The sequence below is a fragment of the Ovis canadensis genome, chromosome X (genome assembly GCF_042477335.2).
Source record: "Ovis canadensis isolate MfBH-ARS-UI-01 breed Bighorn chromosome X, ARS-UI_OviCan_v2, whole genome shotgun sequence".
NCBI lineage: Eukaryota > Metazoa > Chordata > Mammalia > Artiodactyla > Bovidae > Ovis > Ovis canadensis.
In genome coordinates, this window is record NC_091727.1 from 2,501,927 (window position 1) to 2,528,697 (window position 26,771).

At 44.8% G+C, this 26,771-nt stretch overlaps 1 protein-coding gene across 1 annotated transcript; it reads right to left on the reverse strand.

Moving 5' to 3' along the window:
• Positions 1-18,662: 18,662 nt before the first annotated feature.
• On the reverse strand, positions 18,663-20,535 carry LOC138431261 (protein lyl-1-like). Its single transcript, XM_069573387.2, has 3 exons — positions 19,843-20,535; positions 19,598-19,759; positions 18,663-18,741 (listed from the first exon to the last, which is right to left on the reverse strand). The coding sequence occupies exons 1-3, from the start codon at positions 20,454-20,456 to the stop codon at positions 18,663-18,665; spliced, it is 855 nt and encodes a 284-aa protein (XP_069429488.2). The 5' UTR covers positions 20,457-20,535.
• Between the last annotated feature and the right edge of the window lie 6,236 nt (positions 20,536-26,771).

The following is a 26,771-nucleotide window of genomic DNA, read 5'->3' on the forward strand; positions in this document are numbered from 1 at the left end:
ACACACAACCACACACACAACCACACACACACAACCACACACACAACCACACACACACACAACCACACACACAACCACACACACACAACCACACACACACAACCACACACAACCACACACACACAACCACACACACAACCACACACACAACCACACACAAACCACACACACAACCACACACACATCCAACCACACACAACCACAGACACACACAACCACACACAACCACACACACACAACCACACATACACACAACCACATAATCACACATGTAAAACAAAGAAAAAGGACATAAAACCCAGAAATAAATCCACACACTTGCAGTCAAATAATCTACTACAAAGAAGACATGAGTATATGGTGGAGAAAACAGTCTCTTGAATAAGCAAAAACAACACCCAGTTGTGGATGTGACTGGTGATGGAAGCAAGGTCCGATGCTGTAAAGAGGAATATTGCATAGGAACCTGGAATGATAGGTCCCCGAATCAAGGTAAATTGGCAGGGGTCAAACAAGAGATGGCAAGAGTGAACGTCAGCATTCTAGGAATCGGTGAACTAAAATGGACTGGAATGGGTGAATTTAACTCAGATGACCAGTATGTCTACTACTGTTGGCAAGAATCTCTTAGAAGAAATGGAGTAGCCCTCATAGTCAACAAAAGACTCCAAAATGCAGTACTGGATGTAATTTAAAAAATGATAGAAAGATCTCTGTTTTTTTCCAAGGCAAACCACTCAATATCACAGTAATCCAAGTCTATGTCCCAACCAGTAATGCTGAAGAAACTGAAGTTGAATTGTTCTATGAAGATCTACAAGACCTTCTAGAACTAACACCCCAAAAAGATGTCCTTTTCATTAAAAGGGACTGGGATGCAAAAGTAGGAAGTCAAGAAACACCTGGAATAACAGGCAAATTTGGTCTTGGAATACAAAATGAAGCAGGGCAAAGGCTAACAGAGTTTGCCAAGAGAATGCACTGGTCATTGCAAACACCCCCTTCCAACAACACGAGAGAAGACTCTACACATGGACATCACCAGATGGTCAACACTGAAATCGCATTGATTATATTCTTTGTAGCTGAAGATGAGGAAGCTCTATACAGTCAGCAAAAATAAGACTGGGAGCTGACTGTGGCTCGGATCATGAACTCCTTATTGCCAAATTCAGACTTAAACTGAAGAAAGTAGAGAAAACCACTAGACCATTCAGCTATGACCTAAATCAAATCCCTGACGATTATACAATGGAAGTAAGAAATAGATTTAAGGGACTAGATCTGATAGACAGAATGCCTGAAGAACTATGGACAGAGGTTTGTGACATTGTATAGGAGACAGGGATCAAGACCATCCCCAAGAAAAAGAAATGCAAAAAAGCAAAATGGCTGTCTGGGGAGGCCTTACAAATAGCTGTGAAAAGAAGAGAGGTGAAAAGCAAAGGAGAAAAGGAAAGATATAAGCATCCAAATGCAGAGTTCCAGAGAATAGCAAGAAGAGATAAGAAAGCCTTCTTCAGCGATCAATGCAAAGAAATAGAGGAAAACAACAGAATGGGAAAGACTAGAGATCTTGAGTCTCTAGAGATGCTGGACCTCTAGAGTCATTGGAAAAGGCCCTGATGCTGGGAAAGATTGAAGATGGGAGGAGAAGGGGACGACAGAGGATGAGATTGTTGGATGGCATCACAGACTTGATGGACATGAGTTTGAGTAAGCTCTGGGAATTGGTGATGGACAAAGAAGCCTGGTGTGCTGCAGTCCATGGGGTCCCTAAGAGTCTGACAGGAATGAGCGACTGAACTGACTGACTGACTTCAATTAGTGGTGCTGAGAAAATTGCATGTAGAAGGTTGAAATTAGAACACTCTCTAATCTCATATACACAAATGAAGTAAAAATGGATTAAAGACTGAAATGTAATACCGAATACTGTGAAACTCCTAGAGGAAAACCAGGAGACCACTTTTGACAAAAATTGCGGGAGTATTTTTTGAATCTTCAAGGAAAGAAAAGAAAAATAAACAAATAAGACCTAATTTACCTTAAAAGCTTTTGCACAGGAAAAGAAACCATTGACAAAAGAAAAAAGACATGAGAAATGAGAAAATATTTCCAAGTGATATCCCTGATAAAGGATTAATATGCAACATATATAAACAGCTCACACAAGTCAACATAAAAAAAAAAAGACAACCCGATTTAAAAATGGGAAGAAAATCAAAGAGACATTTTCCAAAGCAGAAATGTAGAGGGCAACAGGGACGTGAACAGATGCTCAAAACTGCTAATTTTCAAGGAAATGCAAATCAAAACCACAGTGCGATCTCCCCTTACAGCTATAAGAGTGGCTGTTATCAAAAAGAGCACAGATAACAATTATTGAAGAGGGTGTGGGAAAAAGCGTACCCTCCTACGCTGTTGATGGGAATGCAAGTTGGTGCAACCTCTGAGCAAAACAGAATGGATGATTCACTGAAAAGAGAGCTAACGTATGATGCTCTGACTCCTCTTCTGGGTGCATACTCAAAGGTCTAATTCAGAAAGACACATGCACTCCCCCCCAATGTTCCTAGAAGCCTTATTTGCAGTAGCCAGGACACAGAAACAAGCGAAATATGCACTGAAAGATGAGTGATTAAACAGGATGAGGTATGAACACACAATGGAATAAGGCTCAAGCATCACAAAGAGCAAAGTAACGCCTCTGGCAGCGATGTAGATGGTCGTGGAGGGCATTATGATAACTGAAACAAGTTAGAGAAAGACAAATATCGCATGTTACCACTTACATGTGGAATCTATAGAATATAATAAAGCAGTGAATATTACCAAAAAAGAAGCAGATTCACAGTTACAGAGAAAGAGCTAGTGGTGACCAGTGGAGAACTAGGAGGTATAAACTATGGGATATAAGGGAGGCTCAAGAATGTATTGTTCAACACAAGGAATATAGCCAGTATTTTATAAGTGTTAATCAATTTTAACCTTTGAAAACTGCACAAAATTAAAAAAATTTACCTAGGTTAAAAAAAAAAAATGAAATAGAATCCTTGAGGGGACAGGTTGTGTTTGGTAAACAAGGTCAAAATCTACCTTTCACTGTTTAGATCCAGTTGTGGAATCTAAGATGTACCAAAAAAAAAAAAAAAAAAAAAAAAGAACACAGAGAAAACAGAAAAACAAATCAGAAATTTATAAACTGGGAGAGACAGGCTTCATAGTGAAAGATTGTTGCTAAACCACGGGATTCTTGGCATCCGGAGGAGAAGAATTCAATCTGGGGCCAGAGATGAGGCTTGATCACTCAGAGCTTTTGTGTAATAAACTTTTATTAAAGTATAAAAGAGATAGAGAAAGATTCTGACAGACATGAGAAGCGGGACAGAGAGTGCCCCCCATCCCCACCGCCAGTGTTAGCAAGGGATTTATATACTCTCCAATCCGTTATCACAATGAATCAAAAGAATGTCCAGAGGTTGCAAAGATCTTACTAGACCCACTTCCGCAATCCATATTTCAAGATAACAGGATTAGCCAGAAGGCCCTCAGGAAGGAGAAGCTGTCCTCAAGCAGGATACATTGTTACTATATGATCCCTAGTACAGAGTTTAAACTTGAGCTCTGTAATTGACTAAGACTATGGAGACAGCGATGGCACCCCACTCCAGTACTCTTGCCTGGAAAATCCCATGGATGGAGGAGCCTGGTGGGCTGCAGTCCATGGGGTCGCTAAGAGTCAGACACGACTGAGCGACTTGACTTTCACTTTTCACTTTCATGCATTGGAGAAGGAAATGGCAACCCACTCCAGTGTTCTTGCCTGGAGAATCCCAGGGTCGGGGGAGCCTGGTGGGCTGCCGCCTATGGGGTCACACAGAGTCGGACATGACTGAAGTGACTTAGCAGCAGCAGCAAGGAATATAGACCAAAAAAGGTTTGTCCTTTCCACTTCTTTGAGAATTCCAGAACCCTCTCTCCTTGGGGACCCTCCCGGAGTTCTTATCAACCTGCCTAGAAATTGACTCTCTCAATAGTTACAGAAAGCTGGCTAAACTTGGGGAGCAAAGTCAGGAAGGATGCTTAGCACTGTTCAGGGGTTTATAAGGGTAGTGTTTGTGCAGGAGGGTTCCATTTTTATTTATCATTCTGTGACTGTCAGTTTCGTCAACGCTTATGAAAGACAGTTGGGAATAAAGGTCCTATGACTTCCTTCAGTTACAAAATAGCAGGATTACCACCACCTGTCTGCAATCATGTCTGAGAGTAACTGTGTTTCATCTCCCCTTGATTGGCAGTTAGAAAGGTCCTCCTAAGAGGGCATGGTCCTGGGAAACACTCCCAGGGGAACATGTGTTAGTAAGACTCCAGAGGAAAATCCCAGGATGTTGAAGGTGCCTAAGGAGGCATGGAAGGGTGATGATGGGTGGATGAGGGGTGTTAGCTGGATCACATCCCTGCTGGAAATGACATAAGTCATGGAGATGAGTGAGAAAATCTGGGTGAGTGTTACGAGGCATAACAAGTTTCTGTGATGACCTTTCAGAGCAGGACGTTAGATCAGAACACTTACAGAGGAATAGAAGAAAACCAACATAAAGATGTATCTTGGGACCAAAATAAAAAAAGAAAAGAAAGAAGGGCCTTCCCTGGTGGTCTAGTAGGTAAGAGTCTGTGCTCCCAGCGCATATTGCTGGCTTGCATTGCTGGAACCTGATTGCAAATAAACACACAAATAAGTTGTAAAAAGAAGAACAGGATTTAAAGAAAGAGAATGTTATTGAAATAGATGGGGAAAAGTGGAAACAGTGACACATTGTATTTCCTCAGGCTCCAAAATCACTGCAGATGGTGACTGCACCCATGAAATTAAAAGATGTTCGGCCCTTGGGAGAAAAGCTATGAGCAACCTAGACAGCGTATTATAAAGCAGAGACATTACTGGCAAAGGTCTGTAGAGTCAAAGCTAGATTTTTTTCCAGTAGTCATGTATCCATGTGAGAGTTCGACCATAAAGTAGGTTGAGTGCTGAAGAACTGATGCTTTTCAACTGTGGTATTGGAGGGGAGGACTCTTGAGAGTCCCTTGGACTGCAAGGAGATCAAACTGTCAAGTCTAAAGGGAATCAACCCTAAATATTCATTGGAAGGACTGATGCTGAAGCTGAAGCTCCAATACTATGGCCACTTGATGCGAAGAACTGACTCCTTGGAAAAGACCCTGATGCTGGGAAAGATTGAAGGCAGGAGGAGAAGGCAGGGACAGAGGATGAGATGGTTGGATGGCATCATGGGCTCAATGGACACGAGTTTGAGCAAGCTGCAGGAGATAGTGAAGGACAGGGAGGCCTGGCGTGCTGCAGTCCATGGGGGTCCCAGGGAGTTGGACATGACTTGGCAACTGAACAACAACATGTTCCTGAAGGAACACTGTTGGTCATTCTCAGAGAAAGTGGCAATATGAACACCTAAGTTGAAGACCCTGTTTTAGCCAAAGCCTCCTCAAGGGGCTGATACCAAATAGCAATTCTGAGCTCCGAGGTGTCCCAGAAGCAAGCAATACAGAGTCCATGCTCTTGGTAATTTTCTTCAGCTGGACTGGAAACCATAAAAGTACCATTGTTCCTTAATTTCTGCAGTCGGAACTTGATGTTCATTTGGCACATTCATGTGATAAATCCCTATCAAAGAAAATGCCCGTGAATGAAAATTGGAAGAAGAACAAAGAAGGTGTTCTTCGGCTCTTTCATTGTCCTTGAAGATACCAGAGGAGGGATTATCAGCGAAAGTTCAATGAGCTATCAAGGTGACCGGAAAGAGTTGGCAAGGGGGTGAAGATGTGGGGAGAGGATTTAATTCAAGCCAGACTGAGCATTACAAAGCGGGAAGCAGAATCCTAGAACGTCCTGAGGACTGTGTTGCCTGCTGCAAGTCGAAGGCACACTCCTGTACGTTTCTGAGAAAAAGGGATATTCACCAGAGTGATACACGGATATCTTACACAAAGCTGACCAAGGAGGCCTATTCCAGGTGTGCATGTAAAAGCAAGTTACGCAGACCCCCCTGTGAGTGCGTGCTTTATCACTCAATTGTGCCCAGTTCTTTTGTGACCCCTAAGGAGTGTAGCCCACCAGGCTCCTCTGTCCATGGGATTCTCCAGGCAAGAATACTAGAGTGGACTGCCACTCCCTCCTCCAGGGTGCTGGATTATATGCTCAGTGGTGTCCAGCTCTTTGCAACCCCATGGGCTGTAGCCCACCAGGCTCCTCTGTCCATGGCATTTTTCAGACAAGAATACTGGAGTGGGTTTGTTGCCATTTCCTACTCCAGGGGATCTTCCCGACCCAGAGATCGAACTTGCATCTCTAGCACTGGCAGGCAAATTCATTATCACTGAGCCTCCTGGGAATGCCAGGACCCCCTCCTAGTCTTTAAGAAGTTATGTGGGCAGCATCAGAAGAAAGAAAAACATAATTGACCCCTGTGGTCAACGTCACCATCCTGTGTCCTGAGGGTCTGGGGTTAATGTGTAAAGCAGACACACCCTACATGTTAGGATAAAAGGCAACAGGTCCAAGCAACACAGAAGAAAGACGTTGATGTCTGACTTTTTTTTTTTTTCTGTCCCACCTTAAAATATGAATTTTATAGTTTATTGGGAGGAAACTTGTTTTTTTCCTTTTTTTTTTCTTTTCTTCCAAAATATTTAAAGTTAGAAGAACTAGTCTCACGCTTTCTTGCTTGCCTGGAGAAATCATTGAGTCAGTGAGCAAATGATATATTACAAAATAGATGGGTAAGAGGGTTTTTGGAACAGGGGGTGATGGCAATGGCCTGCTGACATGCTCTCTTCCCAGAAGGTTGCTGGAGGCATCTGAATACACTGTCCTCCTTGTGAGGAGGAAATGATAAACATGCTTTGTCCTCTTCACCTGAGAGAAATCTGAGAGTTGCCCAGGGTCTCTAAGTCCTCGTTATAATCTTGTTAAATCCATCACATCTTTAGTTCTGGAAGAGAAGCTTAAACCCCATCTTCTCAATGCCAAAAAAACAGTTCAGGAGTTGCAGATATGTATCTTGGACGGTTTCTCCCATTTTAAATCTCAGGATGTCAAGGAAAGCAAAAATACCTGACCTTCAAAGAGCCTGACTTCTCACTGAGTGTAAAGGCCAAATGTCCAGATGCAAAGTGTATAATCTCATTATAAAAGTGACAGATTGCCAGGGAAGCTCAACTGCCAAGCAGGATATCAGAAGGGGATGTCTACCTCATCAGTGTCTCCGGAGGGGCGGCCATTGGTTTGTGTGCGTCTCCCGCCCACAGCGGCGGGATAGGATAAAAAGTGGAAGCCGTTCACGTCCTCTCCAAACCACTGGGACGCCCGCAGCCTCGCAAGAAGAAGGACCACGCGGAGTCAACCATGCAAGCGAACAAGATGAAGGTCCTGTTTTTGACGTTGGTCCTTGGTCTGGTCTGTTCTTCCCAGGAGATTCCAGCTGAGCCACACCACTCAGAGGTACCCAAAATGAGCAGCTCAGGGAGGATGTCTCTCTTGTGTGTGTGTATGTGTTTCTTATGGGGTTTCTGTTATGTGGATTCATCTATGCTATGTGAAGTTGCTTCAGTTGTATCTGACTCTTTGTGACCCCAAGGACTGTATAGCCCACCAGGCTCCTCTGTCCATGGGATTCTCGAGGCAAGAGTACTGGAGTGGGTAGTCACTCAGTTGTGTCTGACTCTTTCCCCCCGTATGGTCTGTAGCCCACCAGGCACCTCTTTCCACATGCACCCATAAACCTAGTCATTATCACCAACTGAAAAATGGCTCATTAATTGGCATCCACACTGGATTCATAGTATCTCTGTATTATCTCTCCCCCCGTTAAGTAAGTGAAATTCCCTCAGTCGTGTTCGACCCTTTGTGACCCCATGGACTGTAGCCTGCCAGGCTCCTCTGTCCATGGGATTCTTCAGGCAAGAGTACTGAAGTGGGTTGCCATTTCCCCCTCCAGGGGATCTTCCCGACCCTGGGATCAAGCCCAGCTCTCCCATATTGCAGGAAGATTCTTTACTGTCTGAGCCACCAGGGAAGCTCAATCACTACTATCTATTAAATGTCTCTTAGGTGTTTTCACCACTGTTGCAAAACAGAGGAAAGTGAAGTGAAGGTGTTAGTCAGTTGTGTCTGACTCTTTGCAAACCCATAGACTATCCCACCAGGCTCTTCTGTCCATGGGATTCTCCACTCAAGAATTGTGCACTGGGTTGCCATTTCCTCCTCCAGGGGATCTTCCCGACCCTGGTTTTGAACCTATGTCTCCCACGTTGCAGGCAGATTCTTTACCATCTGATCCACTAGGGAAGCCCATTTGATAGTATATTTACAGTGAATGACAACCACAGATAGATATAGACTCACACACACATATGCAAACACATCCTATCCCAGAAGATATACCTGTCTGTTTTCACTGATTTTTAAAAAGCAGTATCCTATGATCTTCCTTGTCTCTTAGACATTTTCACTGCTCTTGTAAACCAGAGGAGAGTGAAGTGAAGGTGTTGGCTACTCAGTTTTGTCTGACTCTTTGTGACCTCATAGACTGTATCCCACCAGGCTCCTCTTTCCATGGGATTCTCCAGGCAAAAATAGTGGAGTGGGCTGCCATTTCTTCCTCCAAGGGATCTTCCCGAACTACAATGCAACCCACGTCTCCCACATTGTAGGCAGATTCTTTACTGCCAGAGCCAGCAGGGAAGACCAAATCAGAGGAGGTTTGGTCAAACAGCTGTTGCACTGGAGTTTTGAATTTGACAAGAGAGCTTAAGCAGTCACAGAAATACCTCAATTCCCTGTTCTTCCTTTGACTTGAGTCTTTACATAACTTTATAAGCAGGGCTTCTTGCTCAATAAACTTGGGGAGCTTCTGCCCCAGTGAAAGTGTAGGGAAACTCCCGAAGGATGGTGTCGAACAGGATGAAAAGGGAGGGACTCACATTTCTAAGGGAAGTTTTGCTCTTAGATTTCAGGAGAATGGAGAACTCATTACATCGCCTCCAGCAACACAGACAAGACCGGTGAGAACGGGCCATTCAACGTTTACCTTCGCAGCATCAAATTTAACGACAAAGGGGACTCCCTTGTCTTCCACTTCTTTGTCAAGTAAGTGAACATAACCCAGAAGGAAACCACCTGTAAACCCTGAGCCTGAGGGAGGGAGCATCTCCCTCATCTTCAGGGAGCTCTCTGGATGATGTTGAGAGCATGATGCCCTGAGCTGGGGGGCTGAGCAGGGTCTCTGAGCTAGGGGGGCAGTTTCCCTGAGAGCCTCCAGGGAATGTCCTGGAATCTTTCATCACCACTGAGTTTACCAAAGCCTCAGAGCCCCAGGTACCACTCAGGGGATGTCCACTACACGGCAGATGGTTTACTGAAAACTCATGTACATATTTTGAGAAATAAAGTGAAGTCACTCAGTCGTGTTCAACTTTTTGCGACCCCATGGACTGTAGCCTGCCAGGCTCCTCTGTCCATGGGATTCTCCAGGTAAGAATACTGGAGTGGGTTGCCATTTCCTTCTCCAGGGGATCTTCCCAACCCAGGGATTGAACCCTGGTCTCCTGCATTGCAGGCAGATACTTAATCCTCTGAGCCACCAGGGAAGCCCCCCACCCCCTGGTTTTGAGAAATAAAAACCTTAATAAATAAGGATCTGTATAGCACAGGTGCCCCTAGTGGTAAAGAACCCGCCTGCCAATGCAAGAGACACAAGAGACTCGGGTTCGATCCCAAGGTGGAGAAGATCCCCTGGAGGAGGAAATGACAACCCACTGCAGTCCTGGAGAATCCCATGGACAGAGGAGCCTGGTGGGCTGCAGTGTATGGGGTCAGAAAGAGTCAGACATAACTGAGCAACTAACACAGAATCACAGTAAAAAATTTAATCAATCAATAGAAAAGGGAAAGAATGCAAAGGCTTGTGCTTGGAGATAATGGTGTATAAATATACATAATTTATATCATGTCATCCATGTGTGCGTGCTAAGTTGCTTCAGTCATGTCCAAGAATCTGTGTTGAGTGTGAGAGACCCAGGTTCTGTCCCTGGGTTGGAACGATCCGCTGGAGAAGGGATAGGCTACCCACTCCAGGATTCTTGGTCTTCCCTGGTGGCTCAGCTGGTAAAGAAGCTGCCTGCAATGCAGGAGACCTGGGTTTGACCCCTGGGTCGGGAAGATTCCCTGGAGAAGGGAAAGGCTACCCACTCCAGTATTCTTGCCTGAAGAATCCCATGGAGTCCATGGGATCGCCAAGAGTTGGACACGACTGAGCGACTTTCCCTTTCATATTTGAACATTGACCCCTATGTCAAATATCATATGTATTTTGTATGTGGGTGAACGTGTTTGTATACACAGATGTCCTTTCATGTTAATTCCTCTTATACTGGTTTTTTAAAATTAATTTCTCTCTCTTTTTTTTTTTTTGACTGTGCTGGGTCTTCATCGCTATATGTTGGCTTTCTCTAGTTCTGGTGAACCGGGGGCCACTCTCTCATTGTAATGCTCAGGCTTCTTGCTGTGACGGCTTCTCTAGTTGAGGAACACCAGCTCTGGAGTGCAGGTTCAGTAACTGTGGCACACAGGCTTAGTTGCTGCTCTGCACATGGGATCTTCTGGGACCAGGGATTGAACCTGTGTTCCCTGTATAGGCACATGGATTCTCATCCACGGGACCAGAGGGAAGTCCTCTTACTGTGTTTTTATACAGCAAGAGTTTGTTTTTGATAAAATTAAAGACTTTTTTAAAATTTACTATCCTGCACTTTGGGGTGACTATAAGAATGGGTTTCGCAGATGGCGCTAGTGGTAAAGAACCTGCCTGCCAATGCAGGGGACATTAAGAGATTCAGGTTTGATCCCTTGGTTGGGAAGATCCCTTGCAGAAGGGAAAGGCAACCCGCTCCAGTGTTCTTGCCTGGAGAATTCCACAGAGAGAGGAGCCTTGTGGGCTACAGTCCAACGGAGTCACAAAGAGTCACACATGACGGAGAGGACTTCACATGTACATATGCAAACTCTAAGAAGACGCTGTCAGGACTGGGAGAGCGCTAAGGTCTCTGTTGGTAGCTGTGCCTCTCAGCTTGAAGAAAAGGATTAAAGCTCAGACTGGTTACCTTCCTTCTTCTTTCCTACAATTCTGGCTTTCTGCATGCTTGTTTGTTTGCGAAGATGATCTGTTTTGTATTGGCAGTGTATCCCTGGGATGACTGCTCAGATTTCACGCATCCACGTGACAGTCCTTGTCACTTGGTAGTCACGTGATGTCACAAGCTTCGCTGGTGAATCTCACACTGTCTCAGTCAATAAAATGATTCGTGACACAGGACATTGTGTGTCGGGGGGTGGTGGTGGTTGATGGAACAAAACCCTAATGAGATGTGAAATCCATACGACTTCTATCAACCAACTGGAAGCTGTTTTGTCTTTAAGGAACAACGGGGAATGTACAGAGTCATCTGTTAGCGGAAGAAGAATCGCAAACAACGTTTACGTGGCTGAATGTAAGTATGAGTGTTTCACGGGTAAACATTCACTCAGGTTGAGGTCTCGGTCTTAACTTCCTCAAGAACTGCATACACCAGGCACTGGCCCCCGAATCTCCCCAGCAATGCCTTTTGTTATGAACACAGAGTCCAACCCCAGAGCTTGGACGGCTCTTCCCAAAGATGGGTGGCCGGGGGACACGGAAAATCCGATTTGAGTTGTTCCAATGTGACCCAAGGCTCGTGGACCCAGAGCAGGTTTGGGCAAGTAGCATGCACTTGCTGGGGGCTAGGAGCCTGAATTGCAGTGGCTATGTTTTCCTTTTTTCTCAAGCTAATCTGTTTTTCGAATGATGGTCAGTGTTTTCAGACACTGAGCAATTGTGTTGGAATGTTTTGGGAACACAGTCAGGCGGTTTTACCTCCCATGTCGCTGAGTGATTGCAAGAAGGTGAGATAGGGGCCAGGAGAGACAGGATGGACTAGCGGATGTAGAAATGATACCTAGTAGGTCTGGGCTGCATCTCGTCCAGACACACAGGGCAGAGTGGACGGGCAGAGAGGACGGGTGTCCCTCCAGGCGGGCACAGAACTCATTACTAGGTAAACCATCTTCACAGCAAGCAGCGTGACAACAGGCTCTGGTGTAACCCAGCCTGAGGGGCAGAGGAAATGCAATAATTAATATAACATGTTCAGAAGGCTGCCGCACACAGGGTCGGCACTCAATAACATGAAGGTTTTTTCTTTTTTATTCTTTCAATTAAATATCTAAAAAATTTTGTGGTTAAAATATTGCTTATTCATTGCTTCCTTAAAATGTATCGCTGTGAAACATCTCTGCTTGTCCCCGAGTTCATCTTTTAAATTTATTTTTAACTGGAGGATGGTTGTTTTACGGTGTTGGGTTGCTGTCTGTAGTGCAACGTGAATCTGTTGAATGCATACAAATATGTCCTCCCCCTATGACCTCCCACCCTCCCATCCCATGCCTCTCCGTCATAACAGAGCACTGGGCGGAGCTTCCTATAGAACAGCTTCCAAATCAGCTAAATGTACAGGGATATCCCCTCCCTCCATGTCTCCCCATCTCACCCCTCCAGGTCGTCACAAAAACACCGAGCTGAGCACCCTGTGCTACCCAGGACCTTCCCACTAGCTATCTCCTTTACAGCATGCTCATATATATATATACGGCAGGGCTAACCTCTGAAATGCTTTTTTGCCTTTGGTCTTAAACAGAAATCAACTCCATGTCTGAGATAACAGAAATACAAAGAAATTTTTTTTGGGGGGGGCCTGGAAGTTGATAAAGTGCTCATGTTGTTTAAAAAGTGTTCATTGGAACGCATGTTCTAGAAAACCCCTTTAGGGACATGGCAAGGAGTGATTGGTCAACTGCGTGAGACGGTGGGACTAAGGAGAAGTCTTGCCTTCTCTCCTTGCTGCCATAGCAACTCCAGCATTCGACACAGGGCTGAGACAGAGATTGACAGGCAGTTGTGCTTGCCGATAGGATAAATACAGAAGGCATGGCTGCCAACAGGCTAAATTCACTGTGATAGAGCTGTGATCTACTAATATTCAAGGTGGGGCTAACTGCATATTTTCACTCTCTATTAAAGATGCGGGTGCCAATGAATTCCACTTTATTCTGGTGTCTGACGATGGTCTGATAGTAAATACTGAAAACGTGGATGAAGCAGGCAACAGAACCAGACTCGTTGGGCTCTTGGGTATGTATTACCACCTGACAACATCCCCATTGCCGTGTAATGGCAGCATTGCTGTATTTGTATCCCTAATTCATCTCGTGCTTTCCTTATTCATTTGCAAGGGCCAGGTCTTTCTGTTCATCCACCTAAGAGCCCTGGAAAGTAATCTACCATAGAAAGAGAGGTGAAGAAAGTAGATGGAAGTGGTGGGAAATATCATCGGACAATTCAGAATTATTCTCACCTGCTAGAACCTAAAAATAAAATTACTGAGTTTTTCTTTTTTCTTTTTTAAAGGCATGGCTATAAGGAAAGTGGTAGTCAGTCTGCCGTGTCTGACTCTTGTGACCCCATGGACTGTAGCCCCCCAGGCTCCTCTGTCCATGGGATTCTCCAGTCAAGAATGCTGCAGTGGGTTGCCATGCCCTCCTCCAGGGGATCTTCCCAAACCAGGGATCGAACCCAGGGATTGAACCCAGGTCTCCCAGATTCTTTACCGTATATCAAAGTTGTCCTCAATTCCTTCATTTTATGCCACTTTTCCAAAGTAATGCAAGCCTTGAAACAGAAACGTTTAAAATACATCTTTGTCCTGTTCATTCATCCAGTGCGTTGTTCTTATGAGCATTGACATCACCCCCAAATAACCACGTCGAAACACCGAGAGGTGTGTGTACCACGGGGACTCCTTCTTGTTCGTTGTTGTTCAGTCATTAAGTCGTGTCCAGCTGTTTGCAAACCCCATGGACTGCAGCACGGCAGGCCTCCCTGGGGATGTCGGGTCTCTGTTTCAGGAAAGGTTCTGAGAAGAACCGTGGGTTAAAGAAAGAGTAGATTGTCTCCCATTATCACGTGTGACATGGCGAGCGTGTGTCTATTGGGGGAGAACTCTGTTTGCTATATATCTGGGCCCCAGAACAAGACCTAAGCTCAGATGGCAGGAAGCTGGTCAAGGAGCCAGGCGGTTCCATAGTGTGATGGAAGGAGCCCCAAATTCATGGAGCTCTTTGGGGTCCTGCTGCTGATGCGGGGGGCGGGACTGGTTACCCAGTTGGATGGGGATTAATTCTTCAAGATGGACAGCAGACATCTGAGTCGTGGGAAATGGTAACTGTTTGAAGCTCTCTCCCATTATTCCAAGGGAAACCTGGTCAGCGCATTCAATTCTCCTCATTGTGTCTTCAGCAACGGTTATAAGGGGTAAATTTCTGCTTTCCTGCATTGTGATTTCCAGGCAAAGAAGATGAAGTTGATGACCATGATCTGGAGAGGTTCCTTGAGGAGGTTAGAAAATTGGGGATTCCAGAGGAAAATATTGTGGATTTCACCAAGGGTGGTAAGTGGAACTATATCTTTTTTCCCCCCTGAATCTTTCACCCCATATGTACATTCACAACCAGGAAACAAATCAGTTTGCTTATAATTTGTTCTCTTGCAAGTAATCTTTTATATAACCCATTACTTAAGAAATATTAAAATTACCGGAATGGGTAGTATTTGGTGGGTCTCTCATTCCTGCCCATTTGATTTCCCCCCAGACGGCTGTCAGGCCCAGTGAAAAAAAAAAAAAAAAGAGTGATGTCAACTCCACCTAATTGTAAGTAAACACACTCTGTTATGAACGCTGTTCCATCAAAGAAATCAGTAAAGACACTCTTCTTTTATATGTGTCAAAATTCTCATGTAACCATGTTTTGCCCCAAGGACTTACATTCTATCCCCAGAGAACTTTTTTTTTTTCTTCTTCTGTTACATTAGGCTACTTTGCATTTCTTGAGCCCTATTAAATTTCAGACTGGTTGGTTGATGAACGCCGAGCAGTTTTAGTGAGAAAAACTGAATTCTGAAGAAATGTGGGCAACCAGAGTCATCGGAGACAAGCAGGAAAGGCCACAAGCTGGTGGAAACTAACTTGTGTTCCCGTCAGTCCTGATCTCAAAGTTGTCCATGTGCTTCCCTCCCTGAAGGAGAACCGAGATTAAAGAGAGGTCACATTTTATGCAAGGCTGGTGTTTAGTCTCTCATGATTCTGACAGAACCAGTAAAGATCTTCCAACCACACTGTCTGAAACACACATGTGAGTTAACTTTCCCATTCAGAAGGTGATTATCTTCAAGTGAGATACTTGAACTTTTTCAACTAAGACAGCCTGCAGAAATGACACCGGTATAGGCTAACGCGTGGCTTTCCTTTTTCTGCTGATGCAAAATGGAAGGAAAGAAAGGAAATTTTTTTTTTTAAAAAAGTAGCTTCCAGGTGAATATGATAAGAAAGAAGTGGTACATAGGTACAATGGAATATTAGTCAGCCAATGAAAAGCATGAAACAATGCCATTTGCAGCAAGATGGGTGCAACGGAGATGATCACACCAGGTGAAGAAAGTCAGACAGAGGAAGACAAATATCGTGATGTCACTTATTATGGGAAGTGAAATATGGCACGAAGGAACTTATTTACCCAACAGAAGCCGACTCACAGATACAGAAAACAAACTTGTGTTTGCGTAATAGGAGGAGGCTGGGGAAGAGAAGGATTGGGAGTTTGGTGTTAGCAGATACAAACTGCTGTATACAGGATGGATAGATGAAAAATTCCAATTGTATATAGCACAGGAAAATATATGCAAGAACTCAAAACCAACATGTGGAAAGAATCTGAAAAATGATAGATATATGTATGTATAAACGAATCATGTTGTACACCTGTCTGAAACTAACACATCAATACTGAACTATCCTCCAATGTAAGATAAAATTTAAGAATTGATTTTTGAGGCCCCCAAAGACAAAGCTGGTGGAAATAGAGGGGTCTACTCCAATCTCAGAGTCTTTAGGCCATCTTTAGAGGAAGCATTCTCATGAGCATGGAGCCCATGTTCCTGACTCCTACAATGCATCCTGCAGATAAAGGATCCCACCATACATACACCCTGGGGAAAACTACACACAGATCCTCACCTGCATCGCAAGATGTGGAGTCCTGAGGTCCACCAGCCTTCTAACATTGGATCAGCTACCAGCTCCCTGTTCCCTGGACAACCTCCTGCCCAAGGGTCCCCTTGTGAGACATCAGGCAGTTGACTCTCTTAAACCTTTGGTTCTCTTTTATTCACCTACAGAGTCTGTGAGACCAGACACATCCTCTTCCCCATGAAATCAAGATCAGCAACACGAAGATGATCTTCCTGGTTCCCGATCAACATGATCCTTCTCTCTTCGCGCTCACACTCTCTTTCCCATCTCATCTCTCCTGCTCACTACTCACTTCCTGTCTGTTGGTGTTTGATTTCTGAGGGTTTAAATAAACTGGTTTAATACACACCTGACTTACGAGTGTCTCTATAGCAAGTGCCTGATTTTAAAACACACAAATTTGCATATCCAATTCAACTATCCAGAAAGATGTGTCTATAATAGGATAGTTGTTCCAGTGGAGACAATTCTGATGAGGGTTAGATAGAGATGTCCTAGAGTGTCCAGCACACAAGGATACAGAGAAGTACATTCAATCACAGGACAGGGGGCAGGGCTCTGGGTCCTCTTACTGTACCGGAGGGGACAGCCTGGTCAAGAAAGATGTCATATAAAGCAAGAAAGCATCATATTTGTCACAGGGAAAGGAGCTTATGTTTTCCTCTCTGAGCTTCATAGAGAGAAAGTGTAAGATGTCATGGGACACAACAGGAAAAATGTGTATTCCCATAGCACAAACCCTTCTGAAACTGAGCTCAAGGACTGATGTTTCTTAACCACTATATCACTAGTAACCGAAGCTCAGCAGCAGCTGAGACCTGGTCAGTCCATAGGATCGTGAAGTCAGATCTGCACTGTCTGAAGGAACAGGATGACTGACTGCCCAGTCAGGAAGCTGTCATTGTCCTCAACACCTAAAGTTGGTCTCCAGCCTCATATGCTTCAAAGAGCAGTTCAGTTCAGTCACTCAGTCCGACTCTTTGTGACCCCATGAACCGCAGCACGCCAGGCCTCCCTGCCCATCACCAACTCCCGGAGTCCATCCAAACCCATGCCCATCGAGTTGGTGATGCCATCCAACCATCTCATCCTCTGTCATCTCCTTCTCCTCCTGCCTTCAATCTTTCCCAGCATCAGAGTCTTTTCAATTGAGTCAGCTCTTTGCATCAGGTGGCCAAAGTATCGGAGTTCCAGCTTCAACATCAGTCCCTCCAATGAACACCCAGGACTGATCTCCTTTAGGATGGACTGGTTGGATCTCCTTGCAGTCCAAGGGACTCTCAAGAGTCTTCTCCAACACCATAGTTCAAAAGTATCAATTCTTCAGCGCTTAGTTTTCTTTATAGTCCAACTCTCACATCCATACATGACCACTGGAAAAACCATAGCCTTGACTAGATGAACCTTTGTTGGCAAAGTAATGTCTCTGCTTTTTAATATGCTATCTAGGTTGGTCATAACTTTCCTTCCAAAGAGTAACTGTCTTTTAATTTCATGGCTGCAATCACCATCTGCAGTGATTTTGAGCCCAGAAAAATAAAGTCAGTCACTGTTTCCACTGTTTCCCCATCTATCTGCCATGAAGTGATGGGACCAGATGCCATGATCTTACTTTTCTGAATGTTGAGCTTTAAGCCAACTTTTTCACTCTCCTCTTTCACTTTTATCAGAGGCTCTTTAGTTCTTCACTTTCTGCCATAAGGGTGGTGTCATCTGCAGATCTGAGGTTATTGATATTTCTCCTGGCAATCTTGATTCTGGCTTGTGCTTCCTCCAGCCCAGCGTTTCTCATTCCAATCCCAAAGAAAGGCAGTGCCAAAGAATGCTCAAACAACTGCACAATTGCACTCATCTCACACGCTAGTAAAGTAATGCTTAAAATTCTCCAAGCCAGGCTTCAGCAATATGTGAACCATGAACTTCCAGATGTTCAAGCTGGTTTTAGAAAAGGTAAAGGAACCAGAGATCAAATTGCCAACATCCGCTGGATCATCGAAAAAGCAAGAGAGTTCCAGAAAAACATCGATTTCTGCTTTATTGACTATGCCAAAGCCTCGACTGTGGGATGACAATAAACTGTGGACAATTCTGAAAGAGGTGGGCATACCAGATCACCTGACCTGCCTCTTGAGAAACCTGTATGCAGGTAAGGAAGCAACAGTTAGAACTGGACATGGAACAACAGACTGGTTCCAAATAGGAAAAGGAGTACGTCAAGGCTGTATACTGTCACCCTGCTTATTTAACTTCTATGCAGAGTACATCATGAGAAACGCTGGGCTGGAGGAAGCACAAGCTGGAATCAAAGAGCAGTGGATGTTAGGATTTGCAGGGCTTCGACATTCCAAATATTAAGGGCACAGCACACAGTTCAGCCCCCTCCATGGTATTTGAGCTGTATAGAATCAACAAGACCTAACAAACACTCAAGAGATAGAACTTATTCCAAGGGAAGGTGAAAGCTCATAGATATGGTCCAAAGCCTGGGGAAAAGTAATCCAAGACCTAAGAGGTATTTAAAAGAACAGAAGCAAAATGCAAAGGAGACAGGGAAATATATATGCCTCTGAAGGCAGAGTTCCAGAGAAGAGCAAGAAAGCCTTCCTCAGTAATCAATGCAAAGAAACAGGAAAAGAACAGAATGGGAAAAGACTACACATCTCTTCAAGAAAATCAGAGAGACCATGGGAACATTTCATGCAAAGATGGGCACAATAAAGGACAGGGATGATAAAGACTTTGCTGAAGCAGAAGAGATTAAGAAGAGGTAATGAAAATACACAGAACAGTTGTACAAAAGAGGTCTTAATGACCCAGGTAACCATGATGGTGTGGTCACCCACCCAGAGCCAGACATCTTGGAATGCAGAGTCAAATGGGCCTTAGAAAGCATCACTACGAACAAAGCTAGTGGAGGTGATGGAATCCCAGTTGAGCTATTTCAAATCCTGAAAGACGATGCTGTGAAAGTGCTGCACTTAACATGCCAGCAAATTTGGAAAACTCAGTGGCCACAGGCCTGGAAAAGGTCCGTTTTCATTTCAATCTGAAAGAAAGGTAGTGCCAAAGAATGCTCAAACTACCACACACTTGCACTCATCTCATATACTAGCAAAGTAATGCTCAAAATTCTCCAAGCCAGGCTTCAACAGTAGATGAACCATGAACTTCCAGATGTTCAAGCTGGATTTAGAAAAGGCAGAGGAACTAGAGATCAAACGGCCAGCATCCGTTGGGTCATAAAAAAAGCAAGAGAATTCCAGAAAAACATCTGCTTCATTGACCACGCCAAAGCCTTTGACTGTGTGGATCACAACAAACTGTGGAAAGTTCTTAAAGAGACAAGAATACCAGACCTTACCTGCCTAAGAAAACTATATTCAGGTCAAGAAGCAGCAGAGACAGTTGGGTGGACATAAACCCATACTCACCCTCAGCCAGCTCCAGCTCACAGTGGCTTGGTCTCCGCTTTAGCCGGCTGCTAGGGAAGATGCTGAAAGGTCCTGCTGGCCCAATGTAGAGGCTGTAAGGGATCGTGGGTCACTAATGCCTTGTGGCTAAGGACCCTGCCCCTGGATTCCCCCCAGGCCCCGGTCCCCCACTGACCTGTTGAGGAATGGGTGAGGGTGGTAATGCAGGGCCAGGGGGGGTGGGGCGGTTCCCAGGGTAGAGAGTTGCAGCAGTGGGGGACGGAGGGTGCTGAGTTCTGTGGTGGCCATGGCTGCCCCTGGGGGCCTGGTGTGGCCCAGGCTGATCACTGGCACGCCAGGGGGCAGCCTGGGTGGCGAGGCGGAGCCTCCGTGGCCCACCTCCTCCACCTTTGGGGGCCCAGGCGAGGCAGGCTTTGGGGGCAGGGCAGGCACCGGGCTGGGAGCACACACCATCTTGGCCTTCTCGGTCATGGTGGGGCCCACCTCCGCCTGGGCCTCGGGCGGGCACATGGACCCCGAGGGGGTGCTCACCTGTGGGAGGAATGAAGCCAGTGGGGAGGGAGGAGGCAGATGCCACCCCCTACCCTTAGCCCAACATAGCAAGCCTTCACCTGGAGGGAGACTGGGGTGGGGGTGGGGTGGCAGTCCAACGGGCAAAGGCAGATGGGAAGTGGGCCCAGAAACTCCCAGGACATGGGAGGGGGTCCAACACAAGGACAGGGGGTGCCCACTGAGGTGCAGGGCAGCACTGAGCTCAGCAGTGATGCTTCTGAGCTGTCTGTGACCCATGAGGCCTTAGTTGTGGAGCCCCTGAGCAAATTTCCCTTCTTCCAGAACCATCTCTGGCCTGGAGCCTGGAGGGAGGGGCAAGGCAGGGAACCCGTGACAGACCCTTTGACCACAGGATGCCCCCATAACCCTCAGATCCAAGACCCTTCATTGACACTATGGACCTTGCAAACTCTCCATGGCTGACTGACCTTCACTTACCACTGCCCCCGGGCTGACCATGGGGCCCTGGGCTATAACCCTGAGGCTCTTCTCATTGTCTCCGTGTCAGACCCTGAAAGTCCTCCATAATCCCTCCAATGACCCCCTCCCCCCAAATCTCCCCCTTACAAACCCCATGACTCCACTGCTGACACTATGACTCTGGATGCTAACCCTACTCCTGGGCACACAGTCATGCACAAGTCCTCTCTCTGGCTCTGGCATCCTCCCACCCACCCTACCCACAAGCAGTAACCACCCCTTCACACCCTGCCTCCACAGCCCTGCTCACTGCTGGCCTCGCAGCCCGGCATGTCCCGGCAACGTCAGGGATTGCTAGCCCCTCTGCCCTGTCTTCCCTAGCTAGACCCTGGGGAAGCTGCTCATTGGTTCCAAATTGAGCAAGGAGTACGTCAAGGCTATATACTGTCACTGAGCTTATTTAACTTATGTAGAGAGTACATCAGGAGAAACGCTGGGCAGGATGAAGCACAAGCTGGAATCAAGATTGCCGGGAGAGTATCAATAACCTCAGATCTGCAGATGACACCACCCTTATGGCAGAAAGTGAAGAAGAACTAAAAAACTTCTTGATGGAAATGAAAGAAGAGAGTGAAAAAGCTGGCTCAAAACTCAACATTTAAAAACCTAAGATTATGGTACCAGGTTTTATCACTTCATTGCAAATAGATGAAGGGAAATGGAAACAGTGATAGACTTTATTTTGGGGGGCTCCAAAATCACTGCAGACAGTGGCTACAGCTATGAAATTAAAAGATGCTTGCTCCTTGGAAAAAAAGCTATGAGAAACCTAGCCAGTGTATTAAAAACAAAAACATCACTTTACCGAGAAAGGTCTGTAGGGTCAAAGCTATGGTTTTTCCAGTGGTCATGTACGGAATGTGAGTAGGACCATAAAGAAGACTAAGCATCAAAGAACTGATGCTTTTGAATTGTGGTGTTGGAGAAGACTCTTGAGCATCCTTGGACTGCAAGGAGATGACACAGGTCAATCCTAAAGGAAGTCAACCCTGAATATACATTGGAAGGACTGATGCGGAAGCTGAGGCTCTGATATTTTTGGCCATCGGATGCAAACAGCCAACTCATTGGAAAAGACGCTGATGCTGGAAAGGATTGAGGACTGGAAAAGAAGGGGTTGGCAGAGGATGAGATGGTTAGATGGCATCACTGACTGAGTGGACATGAGCAAACGCCAAGACAGTGAAGGACAGAGAAGCCTGGTGTGCTGCAGTCCATGAGGACACAGAGAGTCAGACACGATTGAGCAACTGACCAACAACAAAGTCATATTTAATAGAATGAATGTTTCAGTTCCTACGTAGACACAGCTTCCAAATGGGTTAGAAGTGGCCAGTGAGAAAAGCATGCGTAATGAATATCTCCATGGCTTTGGTGATTGTAACAAAGACCAAGGGCCATGTTTGAATTAACTTAAATATTAAGAAAACAATTACAACAGTGGGGAATGTGTGTCCTGGACAGCATATTCCCGTTTGACCTCAAGATATAAAGGAAAATAAATCTTCCTGACCTTGAAATATCGGATGTATATTGTGATTTCTCATTCACTCTAAAGGTCGAGCGTCCAGAGTCTCTTAAGCATCTCCTAAAACAATTAAAATGACAAAATGCCACGAAAGCTCAGCCCTGCCAAGCAGGATATTGAAGATGACTTCAACGACCAAGGTCTTAAGGAGGAACAACCATTGGTTCATGACGTGTTACGCCAACATAACGATCCTATAAAAAGCGTCACAATTCGCATCCTCTCCAACCACTGGGACACCCTCAGCCTCAAAAGAAAGTCTACAAGTGACACGAGATGAAGGTTCTGTTCCTGACTCTTCTCCTTGGTCTGATTTGTTCCTCCCAAGAAGAGGAAGGTGAGCAAAGTCTCTCAGAGGTACCAGGGATGGTCTGATCTGGGAGGAGGTCTTGGGTGTGTGTGTGTGTGTGTGTGTGTGTGTGTGTGTGTGTGTGTGTGTGTTCCTTTTGTGGTTTTGCTATGTGGCTCAATCAGAAACTTGCATCCCTCCAACTGATCATTGCTCCATTTCCTGGCTCTACGCCTGTTCCACTTGGTCTTTGCATCACCTCTACTGTGTATTAATTGGCTCTTGAGCATTTTTCCTGCTCTTCTAACATGGGAAGAGGATCAGTCAAACAGCGGTTGGAGCTCTTGCATTTGACATCAGAGCTCAAACTCTCTCAGAAATGTCTTAATTCCTTCTTTCACTCTGACTTCAGTTTTACATTATTCTATGAATCCTGCTTTGATCCGTCGAGTTAGACAACATAAGCTGCTTTGCATGAGGGAAGAGGAACTCATGAAGAATGATGCTTGATGAAAGAAAAAGACAAGGACTAAAATTTCTAAGGGGAATTTTTGCTCTCAGCTTTCAGGAAAATGGAGAGTCCTGTGCATTGCATTCAGTGATAAACACCGTCCATTTGGGGTTTTCCCTTGTTAAACTTGAAATTGATGATAAAAAGGGCACAATAAAGATCGACGTTTTGTTGAGTAAGTAAAAATCACCCAGAAGGAAAACAGCTGTAAACCCCAAGCCTGAGGGAGGGTGTGTCTCCCCCGTCTGCAGGGAGCTCTCTGTATGATGTTGAGAGCATGACCCCATGAGCTGTGGGGCTGACCAGGGTCTCTGAGCTGGGGGTGCAGTTCCTCTGTGAGCCCCTGGGTTAAGTCCTGGAATCTTTCATCACCACTGAGTTTACTAAAGACTCACAGCCCCAAGGACCACTCAGGGAATGTCCATTACACTAGAGATGGTTTACTAAGAACATGCAAACTCGGGTATGCATATGGAGGAATAAAAACACTAAGAAAAAAACAAGTAATATTTCTCCTTGGAGTGATTTGTTTATAGACATATGAATATAGAAATATATATAATATATATGCATGTATTGATAGTATACCTGGATCAATTACAACCACATGTACTGATACAGACTCATACATACACACACACACACACACACACACACACACACATACTCTACCCTAGGAAACATACCTGTTTGTTTTCACTAAATTTTTAAAGATTATCTATCATCTTACTCTTTGCTGATGTTTTGTTTTTAAGTTTTTGAGGTTTATGTTTGAATTTTCACATGGCTGCTTTTTCAGAAGCTAGCTTTACTAAAGTGTACATGTATGTTAAGTCACTCAGTCGTTGTTCAACTGTGTGAAAACCCTCTGTACTGTAGCCCTCCCAAGCTCCTGTCTCCACGGGATCCTCCAGGCAAGAATACTGGAGTGGGTTGCTATGCCCTTCTCCAGCGGATCTTTCTGACCCAGGGATGGAACCCGGGTCTCTTATGTCTCCTGCTGTGGCAGGTGGGTTCTTTACCACTAGCACCACTTGGGAAGCCCCTTACTGAAGTGTCTTTATGTGTAATTATATGCACATTTGTGGAGGGCATAGTTCAAAGCATTTAGACAGGTGCACACCCTCTTCACGACCTCCACAGTCTAGATACAAAATTCCTCCATCTCTGCCAAAAATCTGTTTTTTCTTGCCATTAATGTCTCCTCCTTGAGCCGCAGATAACGATGGATCTGCTTATGCTCTCCCCTTCTAGAACCTCAGACAGCAAGATTATGCACCTTGCATCATTTTCTGCCAGCTTAAACACTCAGCAGAATGGTTACAATTTTATCTTAGTGTCTGCATATACAGGGAGTCACATTTCTCAAGCCAAGTGAAAGGACGTTGTTTGCACATAAAAAGTTGGGTATATTTTTCATGTAATAGAAAGTGGTTTTGTTTGTACTTTCTAGGTGGTTTGAGTAAGTTCAGTTTATCAAAAACAGTAAACACAATTCACTGTGGATATTGTTTTCAAAGGTGTTTGTTCGATAATGAATCTAATTGTTTTTGTTGGGTTGTTTTGCTTTTAATATTGGGTTCATGTGCATGCTTCCTCTGTACCAAATACACCCTTTATCACATATGGATTATATGAAATCAAAGTCTTTTTTCTTATACAGTTGACAATATATGCAGGCATGTGTATTAAGTCCCGTCAGTCATGCCCGACTCTTTGTGACCCCATGGACTGTAGCCCGCCAGGCTCCGCTGTCCATGGGATTTTCCAGGCAAGAATACTGGAGTGGATAGCCATCTCCTTCTCCAGGGGATGTTGCTGACCCAGGATCAAACTTGGGTCTCCTGTATTGAGGGGGATTTTTTTACCCTCTAACCCACTGCAGAAGCCCTGACAATATATACCTTCTTATATTCAGTTCAGTTCAGTTCAGTTCAGTTCAGTTCAGTTCAGTTGCTCAGTCGTGTCTGACTCTTTGTGACTCCATGAATCGCAGCACGCCAGGCCTCCCTGTCCATCGCCAACTCCCGGAGTTCACTCAGACTCACGTCCATCGAGTCAGTAATGCCATCCAGCCATCTCATCCTCGGTTGTCCCCTTCTCCTCCTGCCCTCAATCCCTCCCAGCATCAGAGTCTTTTCCAATGAGTCAACTCTTCGCATGAGGTGGCCAAAGTACTGGAGTTTCCGCTTTAGCATCATTCCTTCCAAAGAAATCCCAGGGCTGATCTCCTTTAGAATGGACTGGTTGGGTCTCCTTGCAGTCCAAGGGACTCTCAAGAGTCTTCTTACATTGCGTATACATAACTTCCTTAGGGCATATAAGCATGCTATGTGTACTTGTGTGTTTGCTTGTGTGTGTTTATGTGCCAATGTGTGTACATCCATACATGTATCTTTCAGTGTTTAAGCCTCTGTACGGGGTTATGACGGAAGAAAAGTGTGTTTGCTGAGAAAACGAAACACTGCAAGTTTTTCCTATCATATCCTCTAATGAACAGTGTCAGGGTTTGATGCTAAAGCGGAAACTCCAGTACTTTGCCCACCTCATGCGAAGAGTTGACTCACTGGAAAAGATTCTGCTGCTGGGAGGGATTGGGGGCAGGAGGAGAAGGGGACGACAGAGGATGAGATGGCTGGATGGCATCACCGACTCAATGGACATGAGTCTGAGTGAACTGCGGGAGTTGGTGATGGGCAGGGAGGCCTGGAGTCCTGTGATTCATGGGGTCGCAAAGAGTCAGACATGACTGAGCGACTGAACTGAACTGAGAGCCCCAGTGTCTGTCATGATGGCTACATGTCAAGTTTCCAGGAAGTATATATGTATTTTTTAAAAGGTGGATTCTTTTCATTTCTTCCTCTAACTCTAGATTTCTCCATGCTCATTTGGCTTTAAACATGACTTGCGTTGTCTTGGCGGTTAATTATGGAACTACTGCTCAGATTTAATATGTAGACGAGCCATCCTTGTCACTTGACAGTTACTTGGTCTTAGCGAATGTATTTCTTCTCTTTTGAAGGTCACATTTCTCGCAGGCACTAAGGTGACACCTCACTCTTAATCTTTGGGGAGAATCAAAGAAAATCCTAGTTATAGCTCATATTTTCATTACTTAGATCAATCACCATGAATATTTATTGTTTTAAGGTTGAATGGAAACTGGGAAAAAATGCATAGACAACAACATTTATGTTGTTTAAGTATGAGAGTTTCACTGCTCAGAGTATGTTTGGGTGGAAATCTTGGTGCAGCGTCTGTCTATAACCCCCACACCTGAATTCTACTCCTAGTAACAATCGGAGGGGTGAGCAGGCTCTGGTCCCTAAGATTTCCAAGCACTATACTTTGTCATGAGATAAGGGTTCAAACACACAGCTTGGAGGTCTCCTCCCAACTGTGAGTGTTACTCATTGAGCATAACCATGTGTAGACCTGTATTTCACATCATACTCATAGGACTTAAAACATTCTTATGAACTCATGTCTCAAGGGTCCATCTTGAGTCTGCATGTCAGTGTCCTTTACATTTTTAAATTTTACTTATTTTTTAAAAATTTATTTATTTTTTACTTTACAACACTGTATTGGTTTTGCCATACATTGACATGAACCTGCCAATTTTACTTATTTTTAATTGAAGAATAATTGCCTACAGTATTGAGTTGGTTTCTGCCAAACATCAACATGAATACCTTTTAAAAACAACCTTATAACATCTGAATTCATTGAAGGTATGTGTGG